The following is a 16,880-nucleotide window of genomic DNA, read 5'->3' as shown; positions in this document are numbered from 1 at the left end:
GACAAGGTCAGTCAGATTATAAAGGACTTTGAACACAGAGACAGGAAGTGGTCTTAGAGGGCTTCTGGTTATTAAAGCCATGTAATGGGGGAGGGGGATGAGAGTGGGTGAGAGAAAATGAGTCCTTTATAAAAAATTTCATTTTATAGTAACTCTTAAAAGGGGAGATATTCTGTCAATTTTAGAGATAAATTAAAACAGACTTTCGAGGTTTTCTATTAGAATGTGACAAAGCTGACTTGTCGAAGACAGGCCTCTCTCATTGTCCTTGTCTCTTTTCATGGCAACACAAGAAACTACTTCAACGCAGGGTGAAGCAATATAAACTGCAGTCTACGGTGATAAGACAAGTTGCCTAACATTACCTACCTCTCTGTTCAGCCTCAGATATATGCCATTCAACCAACAAGCTCAGAGCACCCTTAAACACAGCAAGGGCTCACCCGCCACTGTTCTATATGGATCAAACAGTCACATTTCTGAGCAAGTGAAACAGAACCTACCCAGAGAGATCTAGCCCAAAGCTCACTTCTCATAAACATACATGATTCACTACAGCCAACAGTGACTTAGTTTTCCCTCCAACATTTTCTGAATTCTATAGCTACTGGTAGGTCAATAGATACTAAATGTGAAAGGCCAAGACCTACACAAATGGCAGGTGTGGGAAGGACTACATTTTCTATGAAGCAAGGAAAGACCCAAATAACCTCTCATGTTCTCATCATCAAGAGCTAGTTCTCAGAGCACACCAGGGCTGCAGACAGAGTCCACTCTCCCCTAACACATGATTCTGCAAGCAAAACACACAAGCACCAAGCATGAAGAATGGGCTTTGGATGGGCCATCAATGTGTGTGGAGAATTAATATAACCATCACCTTATTATGTGATAGAATTATATAGCTAATATAATTATTATATAACTAAATTATATAATCCTCAATGGTGACAAGCAAGAAAGCATCAGAAGTGAGAGACTATGACCTGTGAGAGAAGCGTTACAGCCAAGAACTGAAATTTAGACGATAGTGACTGTCTCAATAGTCCAGATAATTACTTTTTTTGTAATGTCCATCAGGGTTCATGGTCTAGTTCATAAAGACAAGAATCATTAACATAGTCTACACTAAATAAGGACCCTGCCTTTTCAAAAACCTAGAAATTTTTCCTAGTTTGTATGCCATAAATTAGGAAATTACTTTTTAAGCAATATAATCTTATTAAGGAAAAACTGATGCTCCCATTAGGAAAAAAACTGTCCACTTTTCCAGTCAGGGGAAATGTTAGGATTCAATTTGATCAGTGTTAAATTCTGTTTCTAATTCAGGGTTATAATAAATATATAATAATATAATAAATATATTTATTTATAAAAATAAATATAAAGAAGGTATGCATATCAAAACTGCCACTTCAAATCAAAGTCTTCAAATTGCCCTCCCATGTCTCCACTCATAACAATTAAAAACATATGAAGCCCTTTTCAATACAACCACCTGGGCGGCAATGGCGCCCACCTTTAATCCCAGCACTCAGGAGGCAGAGGCAGGCGGATCTCTGTGAGTTCGAGACCAGCCTGGTCTACAAGAGCTAGTTCCAGGACAGGCTCCAAAGCTACAGAGAAACCCTATCTCGAAAAACAAAACAAACAAACAAAAAATTCAATACAACCACCCTCTAAACAACTCAAAATATTCCTCAAGAATGCCTTCCTATTGGTGGGCTTCTTTTCTCTCTTTTTAAAAAGGGGGAAGGGGAGAACAGAACAAGCTACTTCTTTTTCTGTTTTGTCTTTTGATGACGTTTTGCCCAAATATATTGTATCAGATGCTTGTATCATCTAAAACCAAACACACTAGTGAGCTTTAATCCGAAGAGAAGTTAACTAAAAACTGTTAACAGAGCCACAACAGGCTTCTCCTTTAGGGAGTAAGGGAGAAAGTCATACGCAATCACATTGAGGACATTTTCTCAGAGTAACATTCATAAGCAGCCCATATTTCATATATTCTTCTCTGATTATAATAACAATAAGATCCATTACAGAGAATTTGAAAAATTTTGACTGCTTCTGTGATTTCTGATTTTAGCTTCAAAGAAAGCAATGAAAACAGTAGGAAAAACAATGAATGATTACTAGTGGGGTTTGTTTTGGCATCTTTTTTTTTTTTTTTTGGTGAAACCTATCGACTATGGCCACATTCCAAATCTTCTCAGACTGCCAATGAGGAAGGAAAGCTGCACAGAGGGGGATATCCTGTCCTTACTCCACACTTTAGTGCCAAGAAGTGGCAAATCTCTCCAGAGTGCAAGTTTATGTAATCTGTCTGCTTGTCCAGACACAATGGCTAAGGTGACCAGAAAGGTCACCGGCAAAGAGGGCAGGATTTCCTTTCCTGCAGGCCAACCAGTGCATGCATAATGGTTCAATCACAGCACATTATTCATGTAGTGGGAAGAAATGCTTTTTTTTCAGAGGAGGTCTTTACAGTACTAGTTCATTATCAATAAAGTTTTGTAGCCTTGTAGAAAGATTCAGACATAAGAAAGGCCTCTTAAAAATTCATTTTTAATTCTATGAAAGGACTGCAGAAGTAGTATTCTACCTAGACAATGAATGATGATTTTTTTTCTCTACCAGGATTCTTTATTAACATCTCCAAAATTTCAATGCTACTAAATAGTTACACACACACAGACACACACAGACACACACACACACACACAGACACACACACACACACACACACACACACACAACTTACACTGCCCCTCTTAAGGGTTTTTGTCCTGTTTCTTCCTCATCATCCAGGCTGACGACCTGGAAACCTCTCTTCCCTAGAGCTCCCTATCCAGTTTGCTATTTTCCATCATTTCCTTCTCTGTCTACTATATTTCCTATCTGTGCTACCAGGCCCTTAATCCGGACCTCAGCACAGGTGTTACGTTAGCATATTTGGACTATATCTAACCCTCATCTTTCTAAATTAATTTTCACCCCAGATTTCGGGTCACTGCAATTGCCTGGCCTTGCATCAAATAACAACACTTACATCAACGCCCAGATAATGGCTGCTCCAACCTCCTACCAGGGCTGGCCTCCTTGTGCACTTCCTCCTCTGATACTCACCACACTCTTCACTCTCAGGATAATGGTGCTACCTCTCTTCCTTCAGACAGTCTGGCCTTCTTAGCCTGCACCTGTTTCCAGGACTGGACTGCCCTTCTTCCTTTGCTCCTCCTCATATTCTCTTTCTAGTCTTTGATATACCTCCCACTATTTTCCAATCTGCCTGTGGATTCCCAGGAACTCTTCTAAAACACTGTAGCTTCGGCACAGCATTTCTTTTTGCCCTGTCATAGAGTACCTCTCCTATAATATAACCTCAAATGCAAGAAACAGCTTTCGCTTTCTCAAACACATCCATGTTTCTCACAACACACAGTTATTGCCCAGTTTATTCAGAATTCCTCAGGTCTAGAATTCCTCTAGTCTCAGCAAACCCAACAAAAAAAGAAGTTGGTGATGGAATACCTTAATCCCAGAATTTGAGAGACAGATAGGGGATCTCTGTGAATTTGAAAACATCCCCATCTACATATTAATTTCCAGGCCAATCTGGGCTACAACAGTGAGATTCTATCTCTAACAAAAATAAAAATAAAATAAAATTTAAAAGAAATAAAAAAAGAATAAAGCAGTGACAAAAGAAGAAAGGAAATGACAAACAGGATAAACAATGAAGACAGCTCTTCAGGTCAGTGCATTTCTTTACCATCATTTCTAAATTCAGTGTTATGTTTGACACAAAATGTGAGCATTTGGGTTAGGAATGGTTTGAAAACTATAATTCAACGTTTATTTTTGGAATAACCCTTGTAACTACATGTAATTACAACAATAAGAAATCGTGAAAGACTAGGCACAACCAAAACGTGCATTACATTAGCAAATAAAGGTACAGTTGAATCATCACTCAGAAAGTGGACAATCTCCAATGCAGCATAGTGCTGGGACAGGCAGTAAGTTAGAACCAGGTGTCCTTTCACAGGAGGCCAGTGGGAATGAGAAATGAAGCTATAATGTCTCCCTATGAAGGGCTTCTTCCATATAAAACTAAAACTGTAAGGAGTAATGTTTCATTAAATAATGGAAAAGTTCTGAGAAAAATCAAGAGATAAGAAACCAAAGCAACATGAAAATTTGGGCTATCTGCCAGATTTATTATCTGTTATTTCCACTGTTCCCCCCACACACAAATTGATGGTGATTTGCCAAACAATATAAAAGACAAAAGAAATGATAGTAGTCCTATTTCAAGGCGCTGTTTCCTGGCTCAGCATTTCCTCTTTCATCACTACATCTATCAGGATCTCTTATGCACTGCACACCCATTAAGGTATTAAACACAATTAAATAAAAAGAAACTTAAAAAAACAACAAAAAACTGTCACCTTGAAAACACACAACCTTGACCAAGCATACCACAGCTGGGTAGCAAAGGAGTCAGGAAGCTCTGAATTCACTGCCCACTTCTCAAGGACAAATCCGAGCTGAAGTCTTTAGAAGTCTCCTCAGTATCTAGAGCAAAGGGCATGATTAAGGGCCTTTTGCAGTTCTGGAACCAAGCTTGCTACTGAAGGAACACTGCCTTCTCAAACAATATGATGCTAATACATCACCAAAATGTCCAAAGCATGTAAACACTAATTTCCTTGTGAGAAAAAGAAACATCCCGATTGCAGCTGTCTATGCAGAATGTGCTAGCTCCCCCATCGTCCAATGCTCTGCTGTGTCTTCCGAGGCTTGTTTTCTGTGATGACAGAAAATAACACATGATTTATAAGGAAAGTGGCTAGAGGCTGATCAAAACTGAAAACGTCCCAAGCACCTGCACTTCTTTTGGTCATGGAGATTCTCACTGTCATCTAAGTGACCTGTGGCAAACGAAGTCCTAGAGATTGCTGAGTTTCTTTTTAGAAAGCAATGGACAAAACAAGGTAAAACTCCGAGAACTTAATGAATTTACCTCACAAATACACTTCTTTTTTTCTTCACTGTTTTCTAGATAGGGCTTTTGTTCAGTGAACTCATCATTCTTCACACTTGTTATATCTGTTCCAAATAGCACCCTTCAGGTTGAACTAAAGATAAAATAAATTTTAAAAAGGAAAACAAAACCATTTTTTCTCCTATGAATGAACTTTCCAACTTGCTTAATCCCCTCCCAGACATGTGCTTTCTGATGGAACCCAGGAGCTTTTGAGTAGAACAGTCACTGTGTGGTCTTAAAAGACCCACAAAGCAAGAGTCTCTCTTGAAATATGCACTCCAAATTAGGAAAGAAACTTTCTTGGAGCTTTTTAACATAACATTCTATAAAAATGATCCAAGAGATGACACATTTTACAGCTCCGTACTTCATTTACAGAAATGAGTCCAAGTATGAATTTCATACTAGGGAAAAAAAGAAATGAAGGAAGGGAAGGAGGGAGGGAGGGAGAGAAGAAAGGGAAAGGAAGGAAGGAAGGAAGGAAGGAAGGAAGGAAGGAAGGAAGGAAGGAAGGAAGGAAGGAAGAAAGAAAGAGAGAGAAACCAAAACCAGCATCATTCCCTTATGCTCTGCCCAACACAATTGGGGGAATGGCAGCCGAGGCCGTCCTAAAAAAATAACCAGTCTTTGCTGCCATCTAGAGGTAAAAAGTGTGTGGTGAAACAGCAAATAAAGCCCAACTTGTGAACTTAGGAGCCTGTGAGTTCTCACCATCTCAGGCAATCTTCTTCACGTTTCCTTAGCAGTGTTGCCTATAAGCTCCACCACTACTGCGCTGGCTGTCAGGTAGGGACAGAGGCCTGTGGTGTTCATAAAACACACCTGCCCTGACCCAACTCCCAGACAAGCATCTTCAGCTCTGACATAGCATCTGGGTATGCCAGGTACTTCAACCACAAACATCCTACCAAGTGACCACTGGGTCAAACCGCGCTAGACCTTCATAGTGCCAAATTTTCCTTACCTTGCAGGTCAGAGTTCATGTGAAAGAAAATGTTTCCATCTAAAAGAGCCTCGGCCTCAGCAGAGGTTCTCTAAGTGTGGTAGGCTGACCACGTGCATCAGAGCCAATCACCCTTGAGAATTTATTAAAAACGTGGCTTCCCACACAGCCACACAACGGTTTAAATAGGCCCACATCAAGAACTTTCAACACTAAATTGGAAAACTCCTGTAATTCTTGAAAAAGTTAAGGACATCACAGAAACCACTTCTGGAAAGGGTGAAACGGGTTTCAATTGTAGCTTTTGTTGTTTGTGGTTCAATGATGTAGATGACATTCACAGAAATGCCCTCATCACTGAGAATTTTCATTTTTCATCTCTTGACAGTTTACTATAGTATCTTTTAATTGTATGATCTTGACAGAAAATGTTGAGGCTAACAAAGAACACTTACAATACCACTAACCTCAGCAGACCACTAATAGCATGGACTCATTCATCTACAGGCTGAGTACCCCTAATTTGGAATTGAACATGCTATAAGCCTAACTTTCTAGTGTCACTACAGTGTCATAAGCAGACAATTCCACACCTGACCTCACATGACATGGAGTGGTTAAAACACTGTTATAAAGCTACAGTCATTCTATGTACAGTGTAATGTACATCTGAAACATAATGTTATAAAGCTACAGTCATTCTATGTAGTGTAATGTACATCTGAAACATAATGGTTTCTGTGTTTAGATGTGGATCTCATTGTGGATATGTAAATAAGCTCCCAAATTTCAAACATTCAAAATATTTCTGATCCCTAGGGACAGTCAATCTGCAGTTCTTTCTCTTATATCATAAAGTATTTAATATGCATGTTTTAATTTTTAAATTCAGTTTCTTAACATCTCTGTGGAAGCATTTCCCTGTAACTTCAAAAGCACTATGCAATAACAGCATGGTGTTTTTATATAATCATACATTAATTCATTTACCATACCCTTATATTATTAAGAATTGTTTTCAGGTTGGGTGGTGGTGCTGCTTCCCTTTAATCCCAGCACTTGAGAGTCAGAGGCAGGCTGATCTCTGAGTTCGAGGCCAGCCTGGTCTACAAGAGCTAGTTCCAGGCCAGCCAAGACTGTTACACAGAGAAACTCTGTCTCGGAAAACCAAAGAAAAAAGAAGTTGTTTATATACACTTTTTCACTCTAATTAATGCTAAAACAACTACCTTTACCTTTATTTTAGTTTTTCCTAGAAAAGGTCGCCAAAAAAAATGACTAAGTCACATAGTACTTGATACACAGGCTGGTCTTGAACTCACAGAGATCCACCAGCCTCTGCCTCCTGAGTGCCAGCAAGTACTCTTAAATATTCTCATTCTTTAAGGAAGCATTTTCTTCCTTTAAAAAATAAAATATAATAGTTCTTAGCAATCTATTTAACTCTGCTAACCTACTGTGTGATCACTCAGGCTATGTGACTCCTTTCACATCCGGCCTCCACCAATAGCAAACAGCAGACAACTCTATCTCGGCAATGTGTCCCCTCTCCCACCTCAAGCCACTCTCTTCTACACATGTCTCTATGATGAATGATGTGGCAGAGATCTACATTCCCATCCCACCTCTCATATGCAACCTAATTTGAAGCACTCCATTTCTAAACTGTATTGGATGTTTTCCTGAATCAAGAAAGAACATTAACAATAGCATTCCCTCATCTTATAGGTTACAGCAGTTCCTTGAGGGCCCAGTCAAATGCTGCTTTCCTCCTGAAGATCTTAGATGCAGTGAACACAAAATCTCCTCTGGAGATCTCATAGTTTGGGACCCTGCTCTTGTTTATTTCCCCAACACTGATCAGCAAGAACTGGTCTCCCTCTGTGTTCACCACTATCATTAAAGCACATAAACAAAAGGAGTTTGCAGAAACATTTTCCTAAAATATTTTCCTATCAAACTAGATTCCCAGAACCTTGTGCTTTCAGAGTCAAACCTCCAAACTAACTACATGCTTTGAAAAATGACAATTTTCTTCCAATCATATAAATTATATAATAACTACCCTTTATCTTTGTTGTTGCTGCTGTTGTTTGATTCAAGATCAAAGGAGTATGCAAGCAGAGAATTCCAACAAGGATCCCTAAGTCCAAATCTACAGGCATCAGTAGACTTTCCTGCAAAATAGCCCTGGGACCTATGGATAAGCCTAGTCACCAAAATGGCTGTGAGAAATTACACATCATAAGAACTGTCACTGCTAACACATTCCTCCACATAGAAGGGAAAAGGTAAGTCATACCTATGTACTGTCTAGGAAGATTCATCTCCAGAAGCATCTGGGAAGCTACAATCACTGAAGGCCAGAGAGGAATGGCCATCTCTCCAGGAAATGGTGAAGAAGTCAACTGACCTACGGCTCACAGGTTGATGGACCTGCTAAAGGGCATGCTCAAAGAAACAGCGCATGTCCAATTTCCAACTGGTTTTTTGCTTTTTTAAAAAAATCTCATTCAAGGCTGTGTCACTGAATCAAGAGAAAGGAGTAATTCTAATTCAGTGTAGACACTGGCACAATGACACTTCTAAGATGAAGCATTTTTGACTAAACAGATTTTTATGCCTTCACAAAGCCTCAAGGCTTGGGGGTGCCACTGATTTCTATGGCCCATCAGGGAACACTGGAAGCATGGGCCTGGAAGAAATCCTCCTGACTGAGGACTACACTTCAGCTAGCTTTCTACAATGAGCCCCAAAGCAGAAGCAAAGGAACTGCCATTCCCCATACTCATATGGCTAATCTATTTCAATGCAGGGGCCATTTAATGAAGAGAGGGATGGGGGAAAGAGAGGAAGGATTAGGAGGAGGAAGAGGAGGGAGTTGGGCAGCACTGAGCTATGCAAGCTCAAGAGAAATGGTATACAGCATCAAACAAGTGGTAGAGGAAGACTGTGGGGAGGATGAATGAGTTACAAGACAGAAACAGAAGTCCAAGTTAAAGGAAAGCCGTAAGTGACTAGAAAAGAGCCTATGAATGAAGGTCAGGAAATTCTGACGCCAAAAGCAAAACACACATAGTGTACAGTGCAGCATACCTGAGAAAAGGCAGGCATTTAATACATCTCAAGTAAATTCAAGATGAGGAACGAGCTAGAGAAAGGCCATTCAAACAAGACACAGGTGAGAAACTAGGCTTAAGAGACAGCAGTGAAGTATGATAGGGATGGGAAGATAGTTATGCCTGGTACCATCTCATACTCCTACTGCTCTGGAGCAGAATCAGGAGGCAGAAGAGAAAGGATCGTGAGTGTGAGGCCAGCCTGAGCTGTTATAGTGTCTCAAAAAAAGTGCTGAGGCTACAGCTCTGGTAGAGAGGCCACTTGTCTAGCATGTACAAGGCCACAGGTTCAACTCCCAGGAACACACACACACACACACACACACACACACACACACACACACACATGAAAAATAGGAAGCAATCAATTACAAGCACTGGTTGCTCTTCCAGAGGATTCCCAGCATCCACAGAGAAGCTCACAACTATCTACAATTCCAGTTACAGGGAATTCTGACACATCTTTCTGGCCTTCATGGACATTGCACACATGGTGAACAAACATACATGAAGACAAAACACCTACACATAGAAAAATAAACTAAAATTGAAAATTTTAACAGGAAAAATAATATATACTACCACCAGTTTCAGAAAAACAAAGTGTCCAGGAAAGTTATATCTCAAAAAGGAACATAAATGTTGTATATTGAAAGTTTTAACCTTGTTTTCTCCCCCTGCTGCTATTTTTTCAAGCATGCTTTATGTCTAGATGACATAAATTAATGAGCGAGGCAAAAATAATGCAAGATACTGTTCAAAGTAGCAAAAAGAAAAAAAATCTAAAATAATTATGGACAATTCTATGATCATTAGCAGTAATCCACCTTGAAATGGTAATTAAGTACTCTCATTAAAACAAAAGTATCACAAAATGTTTCATTTAACCAAAGAATTACCAATCACAACACAGGTTTACTCCAAGCAATATCTAAGGCATAATATGCAATGCAACTAAGAACTGAACATGACTTGAATTTCTACAACATAGTGTTTGACATATAAAGCAAGTGAAATAAAGAATCCTGTCACCCCAGCAAAACCTGCAAAAGAAATGCGCCCATTATGAAGGGGGATGAAAAGTACCTAAGAGAAGCCATCCTACACGGATGGGGGGGCTCCCTAAGAGAAGCCATCCTACACGGATGGGGGGCTCCCTAAGAGAAGCCATCCTACACGGATGGGGGGGCTCCCTAAGAGAAGCCATCCTACACGGATGGGGGGCTCCCTAAGAGAAGCTATCCTACACGGATGGGGGGCTCCCTAAGAGAAGCCATCCTACACGGATGGGGGGGCTCCCTAAGAGAAGCCATCCTACACGGATGGGGGGGGCTCCCTAAGAGAAGCCATCCTACACGGATGGGGGGGCTCCCTAAGAGAAGCCATCCTACACGGATGGGGGGGCTCCCTAGGAAGAATGTATTTAACGGGAGTGAAAGGGACTGAGAGGTAACAATGGTGAAAATAGACAAAATACACCATGTACATATGTGAGATTGTCAGAATTTGTGAAATCCCAAAAAGAAAATGTCCTATAATTTTAGAGTGTGATTAAAATTTTAAAAACAGATAAAAATCCAAGTGAATAAAAATAACAAAACTCCTAAAAAAAATGCCAGCTTTATGCCAAGAGTCCTACTTGTCCTTTGTTTACTCTTTTTTGGTGATCTCTGGATTACTAGTCTCACTTTTTAAAATCATGAATACTTTTAATCAGAATGTAACTGGTCTAGTATCTAACAGAACTGTGGACTGAATACTAGGGTAACTAATAAAAACCAGTTTTGTCTGGGATATATTTTAAATTCCTTCCAGAGAATATATAATACCCTAGGATGGACGCAACATATTCAAGCTGTGTAGGCTAAAAAGCTATTATCTCACCTCATTTGACAGGCAGGCTAAGAGTAACTGTGATAATTATAAATGCTGAAAGAAATCAAAAACAAGACTATTTTATGACAAGAGAATTACATAATATTCAAATTTCATTGCTTATAAAGTTTTATTAGAACAGTTACACTCATTTGTTTACATACTTATTGTCTACTTTTACACTAAAATATCAAGGCTGAGTAGTTTAAAAATGATGATTGGATCTGTAAAAACTTAGCATTTGTAGGAGTAGATTCTTACTACGTAAACAAATACATACAAAAAAAAAGTTAGTTAACCACAGGGCTAGTCCAAACTGAGTTAGCAAGAAACCCAGGAACAGAACACTTAACCACTCTACCATAATCTAATTTCTCAAAGTAACACTTTCAATTCAAGAATTCAATCTAGCATTCTATGAAATCTGGTGAAAATGAAAAAAACTACATTTCAAGATGTTCGTGAAACGTTTAGAAAACTGCATACCATCTAAGTATTCAATGGCAGATCATTAAGAACAGGTCAAAGGGAGGGCAGAGTGACACATGCTATAATACCAGCAATGGACAAGCTAGAACAACAAAGTCTGGTTCAAAGCAGTAGGATTTCTAATCCAAGGCCAACCTGGGCTAGATAGTGAGAACCTTTCTCAAAACAAAGTCAAAACCAATACAAAACCTCTAAGGATTTGTAGTACTGAATAATGTTATGCATTATTGTTAAACACAAAAGAGGAAATGAAAGGCCTTCTACATTTATGAGGGGTATTTTTTATGAAACTCATGGATAACTAGCAAAATTATATCAGGAAATGTATGTATGTACGATTTGGAGAAAGATTTGTACATCTGCATTTTCAAACTTTCATAAGCTGTTGTCAAGAATCATTCATTTTAGTATCTGTGAGAATTGTGGGGATTCTATAAAGTCTCCTAGGCTGTTTGACTGTGCATCTAGGAGTTTTCAGGGACAGAACATGACTGAAAATGTAGCCTCTTTTTCTTTACTTCCTCTTGTGTTTAAAAATGCATCCTGAATTGTGCCCTCAAACATTCATTCTATCATGTTATTTGTAGAGCTGACATCAATAAATAATCTTGAAAATCATCGTGCTCTGAAGTCGGTTCTCTATGGGTGATGCCAACATTTACACGAAATATCCCAAGCCTGATTGCACAGCTCAGACAACGTTTTACAATATGTACAATACCTATACATTGAATTATACTGTAAAAGTTTAACTTTGGGAAGAAAAAAAGGTAAATAAGACAAGATAAACAAGCTTAGCTATTCAGAGATCCTGTGTTCCCCCACCAAATCATTCCAGAAGAAATTTTGCATCAATAAAGCAACACAGTTTGAAGAATACTTACAATGCTCTGTCAGCAATCACTAACCAAGAATCACTCCATTCACTCTAGGTTACAGAGACTGTCCCCTGCATAAATTACAGCCTCATTTACAAAGCAGAAGTCTATATATTGTCCCCTTTCCACAATTTATAACACTAAATCCAGGTGAGCATAGAAGTGAGAACTTCTAACCCTAGCACTCAAGAGGCCAAGGCGGGGAGATTTCAGGACAGCAATCAGGGCTACCTAGTGAAATCCTGGCTTAAAAAAAATAGCAAAACAAATTTAATGAAGGATAGTTAAGACAATATTGTAAGGCACAGGATTTTGGCAAGTCTTCCATGTAATCAAGCATCTTCAGAGGCGTAAGGTCTTTAGGCAAGATATGGCTATAAAGGATGGGAGAAAGCCAAGTTGGGCTCACATGGAAGCTACCTTCCAGTGCCAGGAGACAGTGATTTAACAAGACAAACAGCAGACAGTGCTAAAGGACCTGCCAATCAGAAGAGCAACCACAGTGCTGATCTAGGCTAACCAGGAGCTGCTTCTCAGGGAGGTGACATCTGAACTGACTTCCTATGTTAAGAGCTAGTCACTAAAATTGGAGGGCAGTGTGGTACAGCTATCTCAAGGGCCTGAGACAAAAGGAATGGAGTCTGTTGGGCAATAAAGGGATGGCCAGTGTTGTTGAACCACTGTCAGTAGTGAAAAAACTAGTCATCGCAATGAGATTTACTGTGTACTGAGAACGCTTTGGGGGCTTTTACCAGTTTTCTGATCTGACTTCTCTGGTAGCTGAGGGACAAAAAAACGGTGCTGGAGTCTCTCTATTTTAAACTTACCACAGTGGGTTAATAAAATTAGAACAACAGTATATATGTCAATGGGGAAAATGCAAAGAAAGATTTGGGGTAACTTCTGAAGGGAGACACAACAGGACCTGGAGATGTAGGACCATTAAGGAAACAAACACATCACAAAAGCTTTTGTGAATCTGATGGGTGTGGAAACTGAAGGCAGATTTACATCACTGACACTTGGCATTCATATTAAATAACAAATTCTTCAGAAGCCACCGAGCTGTTTGAGGTGTGAGTATAAATTGCCTATGGGGATTACATCTCAATTACTGACAAAAAGATGTTTCTCAAGGTATACAGGCAAAACAGTCTGAAGGAAATCAGATAGAGAGTCAACAGACACAGTTCGATAACAATATGCATAATGCATACAAATTATGTACCTTTAAAAATCAGTAATGGATTGTTTACTTAGACTCTTACCTTTGATCATAAGATCAAAAACATAAGTGCATAGACTGATTTCAGATCAGCTGACTATAAACAAGAGCTACCTCACTCAACAAAAGAGTCCCAGGCTAATCACTTAGCATCTCGGTGCTTCTGTTTCGTCAAGTATAAAATAAAGAAGACTAACTACTTCTTGGCAGACTTGAGGAGATCAAGCAATAAGCTAGCATTCATAAAGAGACCACAACAACACAGGACATAACAAGCAGGCTGAGACAGGAGAATTAAGAGTCTAAGGCTAGTATGGACTACATAAGGAAAGCTCCATCTCAAAAAGGGAAGGAAGGAAATGGAAAGGATTTAGCACATAGTAAGAGAGACCTGGTCAGTCGTCCTCATCAACTTAAACCATGAAACCCAATATAGACAAGTTCAACTAGCATATACATGCTTCAGCACTGCCAGGGTATAAATTTCATTAAAAAAAAAAAAAAAAAAAAAAGCTCAGCAAATGAAAAGCGGCCTTACTACCCACTGACTCCTGATATTTCTGAACATTATTACCATTTTCTTTTTCTTGTAACATATATGGTTAGAGGTGGCACCAAAGACTCAAAATGTGCTGCTGAATCACAGGAAAAACACTCTTCAAAAGATGTAGAGACCGTGCTGTGCATTACTAAGAATAAGCTATTTTTATTCAACTTTACTTTACGGTTAGAGTCTCACTGTAGTTTGGTGCCTGCTATTCGACATCTTCAGTCCAGTCTCAAACCAGGGATCCAGACTCCCATACTCCACTGAACTGACTTGGCTTTTTCTCTTAAATCACAAAATCCATGCTGTAACTTTCAGTTTCACCCTGAGAAATCTCCTCAACTTGTCAACCCCACCAGTGTCTATCATGTGATGGTTCTGAGGCCAAAGTAAATGGATATCTAACTTTGATGTTATCGTCAAAATACAGGGAGGCAGACCTTGTAACCTTGGAGGGTGACTTGAGACAGCAACAAAAACAGGAATCACTGCATGTTAAACCTTATAGGACTTGAAATATTCAAAGCCACTCTGGGGCCTTGTTACTTAATATGACTTGACTTTTAAATAAAATGCCTACTGCTTCCAGAAGGGTAAGAAAAATTGTTAGAGCTGTGTTAATTAAATGTTTTGGAAAATAGTTTTGTTTCTGACACCAACGAGCTAAGTGAATTTGCTAATGAATATCTTTAGGTCACATTCTTTATCTGTAAAACAGCAGAGTTCAAAAAGATGAGCTTTAAGTCCCCTGTTGCCTCAAACTACATGTTTTAAAGAACACATTATATTAATATTGTGGGCATATACTATGCAGCAAGCATTGTACTGAGCTGTACAGCTTTAAATCATCTTCATAACAATTTTTGAAAAGACATTAGCATTACTCTTTCTACAGATGAGGAAAGGGGGAAAGTGTTGTTGTCAGTGACAGCGGAGATTTGAATTCCAACTGCCTGAACCTAGTTCAGGAATTACTGATGACCACTACGCCACACTGCCTCTTTGTACAAAAACACTCTTAATAACTTTCAAGGAAAAAGTCAAGTAAATCAAAGTGAGAGCTTGGGAAGAGACCCCTCCAAGCTGGCAGACGACGAGCGGGTCCCTCTCGTTTCACGTGGGACAGGCTCTCCCTCCCCTGTCCCAGCGGTGCCTGGTGCTCCCTCAGCTCCGCGCCCCTCCTCCGGGCGGACCACGGCGATTGCCACGCACGGGCAAGGGGCTGAGGCGAGGACCTAGCGCGGAGGCAACCTGGGAGGCGGGCGGGCGAGCGGGTACCTGGGCTGCTGGCGGCGGCCGGCTGGTTCTCCCACCACAAGTCTCCCAGATCGTCTGCCATCTCCGCGGGACCCGACGCGAGCTGACAACCAGGTGAAACAGGCCGGCTCTGCGATCCGCTCTGCCTCAGAGCCGCACGCGGAGGTGCCACAGAACGCGGTCGCTTGCGCCCAGTGGAGATGACGTCACATGCACCACGCCCTCCAGCTGCGGAGGCCAGGCGTGTCGCTGTTTCCACACAGGTTCGCGTGCTCAAGATTGATCTAGAATCACAGAGTAAATTCCCCAAATGATAGAAACTAGCCAAGACACAGAGCCAGAAGTTTATCATCTGTTTTGATTGTTTTTGAAAATGTATTTAAGGGTTTTGTTTTGAATTATGGCGGAAAAGACTGTGACGAAAGTGTAAGAACTGATGCTAAGGCAATTTTTTTCTCTGCTCAATTTCAAAGAACTCTCGCCCGCGGGAGAAGACCCGAGCACGTGCGTGTGTTTTCATTAGGTTGTCAGTGTTCTTGTCGCTCCGGCGCTTGTACAGTTTGCCCTGAAAGAGAAACCTGAGAGTTTCTAGAGATGAAAGTACACGTGGATGCTGCTTTTTTTTCTACAACTTAAGAAAAGGAAAGGTCAATTGATCAGGAAGGGCGCGAATGCCCTAGAGCCCCAAAACATTATCTGCTTCTCTATTTAAAATCGGGTTTTGATATGTTCCTTCAAAGACTGGGGGGTCTATGTGTCCCTAGTGACTACTGTCTCTTTTGGAACAAGATCAGAATTTGGAACTGGGCGTCGGTAATTCCAGCGCACTGGAGGTCAGAGGCCCGCTGGTCTCTTGAGTTCAAGACCAGCCTGGTCTACGTAGTAAATTGCAAGACTGCCGTGGCTGTGTAGGAGAAGATACTTCATGTATTTACTGTCTCTCCCTAAATAGAAAAAGATTACAGACTATATTTAGTAATCTAAATTGTATCTTCCTTTTAACTATTTTGTTATCAGTAAATTGTTATCTGGGTTTATAAGTTTAGACCGTCCTAAAACCCCCAGATCCAGTACTTGATCACCTCAGCAACACAAGGAAGCTAATGCGGAAACAATACTAAGCTTACCTGGTTCCCCTCTTTCTGTATAGCATCTGAATAAATATTGTTAGGGTTTTGGTTTGAGACATTCACTTCCCAGTGGTTTGAACTCTCAGCCTTCACAGAAAAGGAGACAATTAAACTTTTGTTGACATTCTGGCATTTACAGTCCTGTCCTCGGGGACCTAGCAGGACGCTTCATCAGCAGCAGTTAAGATGTGACACTGTGCCCACTGTCGCCACTGAATAGAGCACTCTCCTATGCACATTCGCTATATCTTATAAAAAGCAAGCCCTGCCGCCCGGTTCCATCTTTCTAGTCCTCTCGCTATAGCTCAAAGCTGCCTTTGCACCCCTCCCCCAATAAATCTGCCAGGTGAGCCCTATTAAG

General features: G+C 40.3%; 2 protein-coding genes across 2 annotated transcripts in view; one reads left to right on the top strand and one right to left on the bottom strand.

The window, feature by feature from the left end:
- LOC119825435 (filamin A-interacting protein 1-like) overlaps positions 1-8,187 on the top strand; it is an 88,843-nt gene extending 80,656 nt beyond the window's left edge. Inside the window, exon 4 of the mRNA XM_038346286.1 lies at positions 8,103-8,187. Within this exon, the coding sequence (XP_038202214.1) occupies positions 8,103-8,187 (85 nt within the window). The remainder of the gene's footprint in view (positions 1-8,102) is intronic.
- Positions 1-15,593, bottom strand: part of Cmss1 (cms1 ribosomal small subunit homolog) — a 298,143-nt gene extending 282,550 nt beyond the window's left edge. The window contains exon 1 of the mRNA XM_038346285.2: positions 15,411-15,593. Coding sequence (XP_038202213.1) covers positions 15,411-15,471 — 61 coding nt within the window. The 5' untranslated portion in view covers positions 15,472-15,593. The remainder of the gene's footprint in view (positions 1-15,410) is intronic.
- Between the last annotated feature and the right edge of the window lie 1,287 nt (positions 15,594-16,880).

Source organism: Arvicola amphibius, chromosome 10 (assembly GCF_903992535.2).
Source record: "Arvicola amphibius chromosome 10, mArvAmp1.2, whole genome shotgun sequence".
NCBI lineage: Eukaryota > Metazoa > Chordata > Mammalia > Rodentia > Cricetidae > Arvicola > Arvicola amphibius.
Note: the sequence above shows the minus strand (reverse complement) of the source record. Positions and strands in the feature narration are given on the sequence as shown.